Here is a 12,047-nt window from a genome sequence, read left to right as displayed (position 1 = left end):
ATTCCCAGCCTGAACTAATCTGAGCGGGCTCTAACTTTCTGCCGCCCCCTGTGTGTGTGTGTCAGCAGCGGGACGGCGAAAGGAGAGAATCTTTCCATGTCAGAGTTAATACGCCTACACTGAATTTCAGGCAGGCGAAAGGGAGCTAAAGGAGCTCAGAAAGACATACAAGCACAGATTCTATAATAGTACAGATTCGCCACTCACGGTGCATTTCCGGTTTCCAACGAGGCGATTTTGGTTGCAGTTCCACCCTTTTTCCACGTGGGGCGCCCAATTTTGGAGACCAGAATGAATGGAGTCCTATGGAGCTATACACCCTTTCGTGCCCTTATCTCAAGATATAATTTTTTCTCTAGTAATTCGAATGTTGTTTTCGAAAGAGGATGTTTAGAAAATACCCATGGCTGAGTTTTAGATTTTTAGAGCCACTCATTTGCTTAAAAAAAGGATTTGAAGTGTATATGACGTCATACATAGCTTACGACCTGAGATGCCGCTTTACGGCAAGAATCCTGCTTGTTGTTGGTCTCAAAGGCAGCAGCGTTTTCAAGGAAGAGCTGTAGTAAGAGAGAATGTGTGGTAACATCACAGATTCTTAGGCTGTGGTAACATAAGCGGAAAAAGTCCATCTTAATTCTGTTGTCGCTTGGTATGGAGCCAGCCGTCAAGCGGTGCCTCTGGCCGTAATTCTGGTCGAGCGCTGTCATTAGCACAATGCTAGCGCGTTGTGGACAACAAGAAGCCAACCTGTAAGAAATCAAAGCGATATATGTACTCGTTCAGTAGATTTTTGACTTGAAACCCATGTTGAGCTCTCAGAAACTACATTCAAATCTGAGTGCTCTTGAGGAGACTAAAGGCTGATTCTTACTCGGCGCGACCTCGCTCATACTAGCTGGTCGCAAATGGCGCAAACGGTCACGTGTCCCAAAATTCCGCCACGCCCCCCGTCGCAAGCTAAAAAATCCTCGCGCGGCGCAAGGGCGCGCACACAACTTTTTTTCTGACTTCGCGCGCGCTCCACCGGAAACAGCTGACCAAGAGAAAGGAAACATGAACACCGCAGAGACCGCGGTGACCGAGAGGATGCGCCTCTACAAACATCTGTACGACACGTCTATGAAGTTACACTGGGACAACGTTTGGCAAAGTTCGTCTTGTTGCAAAGGACGAACATCCCACCTTCTCTTCTGTTTTTGCCGCAGCCGCTGAGCTCTGAGATACATATACAGTTCTACACCCAGAGTAAATTCATTCCGCATCAGATGTGCCAGCCTCTGCTGGCGTGACACCACAGGTGGCATTGTGTATGCTTTTCTTCGTATGCTTTTCAGCTTGTTTCCTCAACAGTGACGTCCGCTGGTCTGGAGAGAACTGCAAATGTGACGCATACTCGGCGCAAACTGCGCTTATGAGCTGAAGGAACTGTGAAGGGGCTGGCGCTTTCGATGACGTCATTAATGGTTCTCGAGCCAGAACAGTTGCGCGTTTGCGCCGAGTATGAATCAGCCTTTAGGTGAAACTGACCATTTGTAGCATCTAGCTCCATTGGGCCCCATTCATTCTGGTCTCCACCGACGCCCCAGTGGAATTCTGGTGGAACTGCAGCCAAAAAGCCGGTACAATGGGGCTTAATAGAGAGTGGCAAGGCTGTTCGTTATAATGGCTGTGATACAAGGAGCGCGAACAAGTGAGTACGGAAGCCCAGAGCGGCCGTGGTCCGTATAAACTTTTTTCTGATGGTTTTCTCGAGATAACGAGTTAATTTACCGATGGTTTTCGAGGCCACTTTTTCTCCCCAGCCCGCCCCTGTTTATATGTGTTTATATGTGTTCGCAGTTTGTTCGTCTTGTAGAGATAACTTTCATATCAGCCCGCGTCATTTAAAGAGACAGGGACCAGGCCGTCTCCATGGTTACCGAATGATGCACGAGAGGTGCCGTTATCGTTTTCTGGAGATAACGAGATAAATAACTCGTTATCGCGAGAAAACGAAAATGCTCGTCACACCAGCGGTTTGATTCAAAGGCTGCTTTATTCAGTTTTTAATGAAAGGGGGGTAAAAATGGTGATTAAACTTTCACCAAATGGAGACATTTTTAAATCCAGGTTAAAACCATTTCTGTTCTCATGTGTCTATGCATGAAATCTGCACGCTATCTTTGAACTTATCTGGACTGTTGCTTGTTTTTAACTTCATTTAAATGATTTTATTTGTTTCTCTTTATGTTCTTTTATGTATTTTTAATGCTTCTTCCACTCCTTGCTGCAATGCTGTGATTTTATGTGAAGCACTTTGAACTGTTTTGTACATGAAATGTGCTATACAAATAAATTTGATTTGATGATTTTGATTTAGAGCTTCATGTCAAAAGGGGCAATCTATCCCTTTAAATGTTGTGGATTACCGATTAGAATTAGTGTTAAATTTAAATTTGCTGAGTAACATGACCCATGAGCAGAAGGAGCCGGCTCAGCTGGATCCTCCTGACCCGGTGACAGCTTCTTCTCCAGATGTGATTTCTGACGCTTAGTTTCCAGAGTGTGGGATTCTGAGGGAAAGGTGAGTAAAAGCCGTAAGTGAACGTGCTTCTGTGGTCTCAATCCTGGAAAAAGCAGAGGACAGAATGATGAAACGTTGCAGATATACAGGAATGAAGGTCAGACCTGCTGAGCCAAAGGCAAACGAATGAAGTAATGACTGAGAATCAGGCCTGGGTGTCTGAGTAATCCCTGCCCAGCGGGCCGACAGGAAACAACAGCGTGCTTACGTGCAGGTACCCAACTTCTTTTTATTTTTCCTGTGCTTTCACGCAGTATTTGGAGAATTTGAGGCAGCGCAGGCAGGAGTTGCAGAAGGAAATGAAAGAACAGGAGGAGCAGCGCTTCAACTTGCTCCTGAAGGTACAACAGAACACAACGCAAATGTTGGAGTTTATAACCGGTGCTGCGACTGTCGGCTGCAGGGATTTCTGTCTTTTTCCGTCCAGGAGCGGGAGGTTGATGTCGCTGCGAGGAAGGCAGCGAGAGAGACGAAGGAAAAGGAGGCAAAGTTAGAGCAGCAGGAGCAGGAGTACGCCGAGATGGCTGAGAGGAAACAGGAGCTGCTGCGTGAGGTGCAGAAATACTCCGTGTTCAAAGACTTCCTGGAGGAGGTTCTCAAGCTGACCACGGTGAGTCATCCACCAATAAACCGTTACACCATCTGACCAGGGGCGGAGCCGGGGGTGTCCCAGGGGCGGATTTTATATGCGGGGGTGTCCCAGGGGCGGAGCAGGGGGTGTCCCAGGGGTGGATTTCATATGTGGGGGTGTCCCAGGGGTGGAGCAGGGGGTGTCCCAGGGGCGGATTTTATATGCGGGGGTGTCCCAGGGGCGGAGCAGGGGGTGTCCCAGGGGTGGATTTCATATGTGGGGGTGTCCCAGGGGTGGAGCAGGGGGTGTCCCAGGGGCGGATTTTATATGTGGGGGTGTCCCAGGGGCGGAGCAGGGGGTGTCCCAGGGGTGGAGCAGGGGGTGTCCCAGGGGCGGATTTTATATGTGGGGGTGTCCCAGGGGCGGAGCAGGGGGTGTCCCAGGGGCGGATTTCATATGTGGGGGTGTCCCAGGGGTGGAGCAGGGGGTGTCCCAGGGGCGGATTTTATATGTGGGGGTGTCCCAGGGGCGGAGCAGGGGGTGTCCCAGGGGTGGAGCAGGGGGTGTCCCAGGGGCGGATTTTATATGTGGGGGTGTCCCAGGGGCGGAGCAGGGGGTGTCCCAGGGGTGGAGCAGGGGGTGTCCCAGGGGTGGATTTTATATGTGGGGGTGTCCCAGGGGCGGAGCAGGGGGTGTCCCAGGGGCGGATTTTATATGTGGGGGTGTCCCAGGGGCGGATTTTATATGTGGGGGTGTCCCAGGGGCGGAGCAGGGGGTGTCCCAGGGGCGGATTTTATATGTGGGGGTGTCCCAGGGGCGGAGCAGGGGGTGTCCCAGGGGCGGATTTTATATGTGGGGGTGTCCCAGGGGCGGATTTTATATGTGGGGGTGTCCCAGGGGCGGAGCAGGGGGTGTCCCAGGGGTGGAGCAGGGGCAGGGCCAGATTAACACTTTGCTGTACCCTGGGCAACAATATTCAAGGGCCCCATGATCACGACCCCAGGATCACCATAATCTGACAAAATACAGAACTACGTCCTCTTATCAAGGACACTCACTCACATATGATGTTATGAAAACAAAACACATCAGCATCAGTATAATCTGGCAAAATTGACCCACTACATAGAGAGGGAAGGCAGTGTCCTCCATTTTCACAAAAAAATAAATAAGCAATCACTTTCAAAGCATCCAATATTTATTTAACAACACATATTCCCAACACAGATGTATTGAACTGATAAAGCCATCACAGAGGAAGTCCACAGACAAGACAAGAACAATCTAGTTATAGTGCAATATAAACATTTTGAAATCTGCCTGTTTTCTCTCAACAACAATAAACTATTTACAGCATTTCCATGGAGCCACCACAAGGAAAAAATAAATAAAATGCAGTATCTGCAGTATCATCTGTATAATTTTAACTTGTCACATCACAACTCAACAAGACTGGCAAGGGTTAAACATTTTAATGCAAAATAACATTTGGAAATCTGTCAGTTTCTCTCAATTAGACAAGACAAAACAAATTTAATCTTAAATAATGGGGAAGTGCATGTTTAAATTTGAAATGCTTGATTTAATTTGGCAAACTTCTTACACTGGCATTTTTCTGGACTTTGAATGTGCAAACTGGTGTACAATATCTTCAAAATCAAGGGTACTAACAAGTTCATGTTCGATGGCCAAGAGAGAAAGTGCAGAGAGCCGTGTCTGTGACATTGTGGTCCTCAGCTCATTTTTAACTCGTTTCAAAACAGAAAACGACCTCTCACCCTCACAGTTAGACACAGGCAAGGTTAAAAACAGTCTTAGTGCAACATAAACATTTGGAAATGTTGTCTTAAGTCCATGTCTCTCAAGAGCTTGCAGCAGCTGTACAGGTGAAGTCTCATTCTGCACAAAGTGCTTGAACTGAATAAGTTCGTCTGACAAGGAACCATCTAAATCTGTCGGATAAGTGGAGCACAGTTTAGCAGCTCTTTCACGCACATCACAATCATTGCAGTCCCTCTCAAATAAAACTCCAAAGAGATCACACACATGTGTGTAGGCTTCGATGCGCTTGGATAGGCACGAACAAAGTCTGTCAATGATGACATGATATGTTTCAACCTTAAATCTCTGACTACTATCAGTAAAAGCTACTTCACTGTCATCACTAGACTCGTCTGCAAATTTCTTTCTTTTTCTCACACGTCGAGTGTCAAATTTATAGTTTTGTGTGGCACTAATAGTGCGCGCGGATTCTTCGAGCTCAGCAAACTGTTCTCATAGAGAGCCAACATATGAATGCAGTGACCGCAAAAGGCCAAGAGCAGTAGCTAAATCCATGTCGCTCCTTTGGAGTTGGTCACTTGTTGCCTTAAATCTATGCAGTACCCGGTCCCACAACATAGTCATTATTACTGTTTCAAGTTTATCAAGTTTTGTGACCAATGCAGCAGCTTCGAGTTTGGTTTGTGTTTTCTCATCACAGTCTGAAGCTAATTTGGCTAATGTATCTCTGATTGCCCTGTAATTTTCATTGAGAGCTTTTGTGGAGTCTGCTCTGCAACTCCATCGAGTGCTGCTGAGGGATTTTAGAGTGTATCTAATGTAATGTTCGCTGTTATGAAAAACTGTATTCCAGCGGTGTGTTGATGCGCTACAAAATGTATACAGGGACTGTAACAGTTCAAAAAATAAGTTCACCTCCTCACAGCAATTATCAATACTGTTAACACCTACGAGGTTCAGCGAATGGGCAGCACACGGTGTATAATGAATTAGTGGGTTTTGTTTTTTCAAGTGTGCCTGGAGGCCGCTGTATTTGCCAGACATATTGCTAGCATTATCAAAACTTTGGCCACGACAGTTTGACAAGTCTAACCCCAAGCCTCGCACCATTTCAATCACAGATTCAGCTAGGCTTGCACCTGTGTGGCTGTGGATGGGCTCAAACCCAATGAATCTTTCCAAGACTCTGCCATCTGCACTGACAAAACGAAAAACAAATGTGAGCTGATCTATGTGTGCTAAATCTGGTGTTGAATCAACGATTACAGAGAAATATTTAGCGTGTCTGATTTCCTCTGCTATCACTTGCTTAGTTTTGTCACCCATTAATGAAATAAATTCTTCACACACAGTTGAGGACATGTAAGATGGCCTACCTCTGCCCTTATTGCCATGCTTCTCAAGGTGCTCCTTTAAAAAGGGATCAAACTCCGCGATCAGTTCAAGCAGTCCCAAATAGTTCCCATTGTGCGCGGAGCCCAGCAGCTCGTTGTCGCCTCGAAATGGCAGTCCTCTCGCTCCCAAAAATTTAATAACGGCAACCACACGTCGAAGGACTTCTTTCCAGTACTGCTCTTCTGCCTCACACTGTCGGGCAAGAGAAGCGTCAACTCTGCATGCGAATTTAGACCGGTGCAATAAAGAAAGCATGTTTTGTCTGTGTTCTGCACTCTTTTCATGATCACTAATCCTCTCTGGATGTTTCCAATCACAGAATCCGCTGACAAATGCAGGCTTTTGGGATGATAAGAGTTTGCAGGCATAGCAATAAACTGATCCAGTTGATGGCGAGTAAAGAAGCCATTCCCTTGGCACAATTTGGTTGTTTGGGAGACGACAATTAAGCACATCGTTGGTGAGGGAGCGTGTCCAACTCCCAAGCCCGGACTCTCTTACCGATGCCGGATACTTAGCAGCCCGGTTCTGGAAAGCTGCAGGCCCCCGGGAGATCGCCTCTTCCCGCAGCTGCTCCGTAACCGGTCCCCACAGTGCAGGATCCCCAGGGAGTAGCAGAGGCGTTGAGGTACAGGGGCAACTCTCAGACTCGATGAGCGGCTCAGATGGCGGTGAGACTCGAGGCCCATCACCGCTTCCCTCAACGGTCGCACTCGCGGCAGAATTTGGGCCGTCGGTTGAAGATGCCGGGGGCTCTTTGCTAACCTCTTCGCTCTCTGGGCTGTGGACATTAGCTAGCGCCAGCAATGAAGAAATATCCTGGCTAGCTGAGCTGTCCTTGTTGACGGAAGCTACCTTAGAACAGTTGGTAACATTTACTGGAGTGAAGAAGTTACCTATTTTTGGAATATACTTTAAATTTTCTGTGTTTCTGATGTCCTTCTCCTTTTTTAATTTCCGTTTCGCGCTCCCACTCAGCTTCTCCATGTTTGCTAATTGTGAACAAGCGCTTGACATCATGAAACCGCTCAGTGCACGTTGATTGGCGTCACCTTTAACCCGCCTCATACGGGCTGACCAATCACAGCTCATGGTCACAGTCACAGGCAGCCAGGGGCAGAGATTCTGTGCCGCGCATAGACTACAGATGCAGCGCATCTGTAGTCTATGCCGCGGACAGTTTAATACGCGAGAGATAACCAGATATTTTGCTTGTGGCGTCACTGCCCAGGGCCCCATAGAAGTCGAGGGCCCCTGGGCAATTGCCCAATTGCCCATATGGTTAATCCGGCCTTGAGCAGGGGGTGTCCCAGGGGTGGATTTTATATGTGGGGGTGTCCCAGGGGCGGAGCAGGGGGTGTCCCAGGGGCGGATTTTATATGTGGGGGTGTCCCAGGGGCGGAGCAGGGGGTGTCCCAGGGGCGGATTTTATATGTGGGGGTGTCCCAGGGGCGGATTTTATATGTGGGGGTGTCCCAGGGGTGGAGCAGGGGGTGTCCCAGGGGCGGATTTTATATGTGGGGGTGTCCCAGGGGTGGAGCAGTGGTTTTATATGTGGGGGTGTCCCAGGGGTGGAGCAGGGGGTGTCCCAGGGGCGGATTTTATATGTGGGGGTGTCCCAGGGGCGGATTTTATATGTGGGGGTGTCCCAGGGGCGGAGCAGGGGGTGTCCCAGGGGCGGATTTTATATGTGGGGGTGTCCCAGGGAAGGATTTTATATGTGGGGGTGTCCCAGGGGCGGAGCAGGGGGTGTCCCAGGGGCGGATTTTATATGTGGGGGTGTCCCAGGGGCGGAGCAGGGGGTGTCCCAGGGGCGGATTTTATATGTGGGGGTGTCCCAGGGGCGGATTTTATATGTGGGGGTGTCCCAGGGGCGGAGCAGGGGGTGTCCCAGGGGCGGATTTTATATGCGGGGGTGTCCCAGGGGCGGAGCAGGGGGTGTCCCAGGGGCGGATTTTATATGTGGGGGTGTCCCAGGGGCGGAGCAGGGGGTGTCCCAGGGGCGGATTTTATATGTGGGGGTGTCCCAGGGGCGGATTTTATATGTGGGGGTGTCCCAGGGGCGGAGCAGGGGGTGTCCCAGGGGCGGATTTTATATGTGGGGGTGTCCCAGGGGCGGAGCAGGGGGTGTCCCAGGGGCGGATTTTATATGTGGGGGTGTCCCAGGGGTGGAGCAGGGGGTGTCCCAGGGGCGGATTTTATATGTGGGGGTGTCCCAGGGGTGGAGCAGTGGTTTTATATGTGGGGGTGTCCCAGGGGTGGAGCAGGGGGTGTCCCAGGGGTGGATTTTATATGTGGGGGTGTCCCAGGGGTGGAGCAGGGGGTGTCCCAGGGGCGGATTTTATATGTGGGGGTGTCCCAGGGGTGGAGCAGGGGGTGTCCCAGGGGCGGATTTTATATGTGGGGGTGTCCCAGGGGCGGATTTTATATGTGGGGGTGTCCCAGGGGTGCAGCAGTGATTTTATATGTGGGGGTGTCCCAGGGGTGGAGCAGTGATTTTAAATGTGGGGGTGTCCCAGGGGTGGAGCAGTGATTTTATACGTGGGGGTGTTCCAGGGGTGCAGCAGGGATTTTATACGTGGGGGTGTCCCAGGGGTGGAGCAGTGATTTTATATGTGGGGGTGGGTGGAGCAGTGATTTTAAATGTGGGGGTGTCCCAGGGGTGGAGCAGTGATTTTATATGTGGGGGTGTTCCAGGGGTGCAGCAGGGATTTTATACGTGGGGGTGTCCCAGGGGTGGAGCAGTGATTTTATATGTGGGGGTGGGTGGAGCAGTGATTTTAAATGTGGGGGTGTCCCAGGGGTGGAGCAGTGATTTTATATGTGGGGGTGTTCCAGGGGCGGAGCAGTGGTTTTATATGCGGGGGTGTCCCAGGGGCGGAGCAGTGGTTTTATATGCGGGGGTGTCCCAGGGGCGGAGCAGTGGTTTTATATGCGGGGGTGTCCCAGGGGTGGAGCAGTGATTTTAAATGTGGGGGTGTCCCAGGGGTGGAGCAGTGATTTTATATGTGGGGGCGTCCCAGGGGTGCAGCAGTGATTTTATATGTGGGGGCGTTCCAGGGGTGCAGCAGTGATTTTATATGCGGGGGTGTCCCAGGGGTGGAGCAGTGGTTTTATATGCGGGGGTGTCCCAGGGGTGGAGCAGTGATTTTATATGCGGGGGTGTCCCAGGGGCGGATTTTATATGTGGGGGTGTCCCAGGGGCGGATTTTATATGTGGGGGTGTCCCAGGGGTGGAGCAGGGGGTGTCCCAGGGGCGGATTTTATATGTGGGGGTGTCCCAGGGGTGGAGCAGTGGTTTTATATGTGGGGGTGTCCCAGGGGTGGAGCAGGGGGTGTCCCAGGGGCGGATTTTATATGTGGGGGTGTCCCAGGGGTGGAGCAGGGGGTGTCCCAGGGGCGGATTTTATATGTGGGGGTGTCCCAGGGGTGGAGCAGTGGTTTTATATGTGGGGGTGTCCCAGGGGTGGATTTTATATGTGGGGGTGTCCCAGGGGTGGAGCAGGGGGTGTCCCAGGGGCGGATTTTATATGTGGGGGTGTCCCAGGGGTGGAGCAGGGGGTGTCCCAGGGGCGGATTTTATATGTGGGGGCGTTCCAGGGGTGCAGCAGTGATTTTATATGTGGGGGTGTCCCAGGGGTGGAGCAGTGATTTTATATGTGGGGGTGTCCCAGGGGTGCAGCAGTGATTTTATATGTGGGGGTGTCCCAGGGGTGCAGCAGGGATTTTATATGTGGGGGTGTTCCAGGGGTGCAGCAGGGATTTTAAATGTGGGGGTGTTCCAGGGGTGCAGCAGGGATTTTAAATGTGGGGGTGTTCCAGGGGTGCAGCAGTGATTTTATATGTGGGGGTGTTCCAGGGGTGCAGCAGGGATTTTAAATGTGGGGGTGTTCCAGGGGTGCAGCAGTGATTTTATATGTGGGGGTGTCCCAGGGGTGGAGCAGTGATTTTAAATGCGGGGGTGTCCCAGGGGTGAAGCAGTGATTTTATATGTGGGGGTGTTCCAGGGGTGCAGCAGTGATTTTAAATGTGGGGGTGTTCCAGGGGTGGAGCAGTGGTTTCATATGTGGGGGTGTCCCAGGGGTGGAGCAGGGGGTGTCCCAGGGGTGGAGCAGGGGGTGTTCCAGGGGTGGCACATGAGCACCACATGGAGTCCACAGACTGAATATAAAAAGGTAAAGCCTCACAATAGAGGTACGGTATCATAATTTACACGTTTTTAATCACAAACTGTAACATTTGATCACTATGACGGAGTTATCACCGTGGATTTACTGCAGGCTACGAAGTTCCTGAAAAAAATCTCTGCACTTCACGGCCTGATTGAAAACTCTCGAAAAGAAATAATTGCCCTGAGCTGGGGTCTGACTTGTGCTTCTTTACAAAGAAGCCTGCAATATTTCCCGTTCTTTTTATTGTTATCTGTCCCTACACAAAATAAGGCAGCCTGCACTGGAAAAAATCAAAGTCTTACCAAGTATATTTGTCTCATTTCTTGTCAGAATATCTCATTACACTTAATATCAGACACAACTGCCTAACAAGTTCTATTTCAGCCAGATATAGGGACTTGTTTTAAGACAAAACATCTGGAATATCTTAAATGAAAAAGTCTTGAAAACAAATTGTTTTGAGTCGCATATCATATGAGAAAAGCTTTTTTTGACATTTGAAGAGGTTTTTAAGCTAATTTCAAGATCACTTTTATCTCAAAAGTCCTAAATATCACATCTTATTTCAAGAAATCTTGACAAGCCGATTTTCACTAGTTCCATTGGCAGATTTTTTTGCTTATTTCAAGCAAAAACGTCTTTTATTTGTTGTTTTTCTTACTTATTTTTGGAGGGGCATTTTTTCCAGTGTGGTTAAACCTCAATATTGTGTTAATCTTAAACTCTTTGTCTCCATTCTTGTGCTTTAACGTACTTTAAAATCAACTACCAGCCGAGCTGCTAATTAATTAATGCGATTAATTAGATTAAACATTTTAATCGTGGCCCAGCCCTAGTAGCTTTGCTTCAACGTTGACTCTTATTGTGTGTTTTGCAGTTTGAAGACGTGGACGCACTCACCGCTCACTTTGAGAACCTGCTCCACTACAGAGACCGGCTCTATGAGAGGGAGAATCAGGTGCAGGACAAGCAGGGGATAAAGCTGCTGCAACTGAAGGACCAGCACGAGTTGATGTTACTGCAGGGCAACAACCAGCTGTCTCAGCTCCAGACTGAGCTACAGAAGGCCCGTTCTGAGGCTCAAGACTGGGTATCAAACACAATCCTTAAGTCCATCATCAGAGCTAAGATCCAGCTGACGTTTTCCCCGTGACGCTCAGAAGTCTTCTCTCCAAACAGCAAAGGCAATGGAATCACATCCAGGAAACGGCTGCCAAGAAGACTCTGGAGCTGGGCCAGCTTAAGATGGCCACCCTGAACCTGTTTGAACAGACCGGCGGCGTGGTGGGAGCAGAAGGTGTGGACATCAGTGCCACCGACAAACAGCTGGGGCAGGTAGGTGCCCTCGTGGAGGCGCAGAGAAGCAGGCGGAGCGACACCAACTGATCCCTTCTGTTTCCTGTCCTTCTCCCTCTCAGATCCAGATGTACATCAAGGACATGAGTGACATCATCAAACAGTATCAGACTTCATTAGAAAAAGGGCCCGGAAGGAAACAATCAAAAAAACACAAAAAGAAGTCAAATAGAAAATGAGGTTAAATTTCCCTCGTTTGCATTAG

General features: G+C 49.7%; 1 protein-coding gene across 1 annotated transcript; it reads left to right on the top strand.

Annotated features, from left to right (window-relative positions):
* The first annotated feature begins 2,450 nt into the window (after positions 1-2,450).
* Positions 2,451-12,047, top strand: LOC142383885 (coiled-coil domain-containing protein 42 homolog). The gene is made up of 6 exons (XM_075469694.1): positions 2,451-2,519; positions 2,821-2,907; positions 2,994-3,176; positions 11,364-11,576; positions 11,666-11,821; positions 11,905-12,047. Exons 1-6 carry the CDS (start codon positions 2,451-2,453, stop codon positions 12,019-12,021), a joined length of 825 nt encoding a protein of 274 aa, XP_075325809.1. The 3' UTR covers positions 12,022-12,047.

This window comes from Odontesthes bonariensis, chromosome 1 (assembly GCF_027942865.1).
Source record: "Odontesthes bonariensis isolate fOdoBon6 chromosome 1, fOdoBon6.hap1, whole genome shotgun sequence".
Classification (NCBI taxonomy): domain Eukaryota; kingdom Metazoa; phylum Chordata; class Actinopteri; order Atheriniformes; family Atherinopsidae; genus Odontesthes; species Odontesthes bonariensis.
This window is presented reverse-complemented; position numbering and strand designations above follow the sequence as displayed.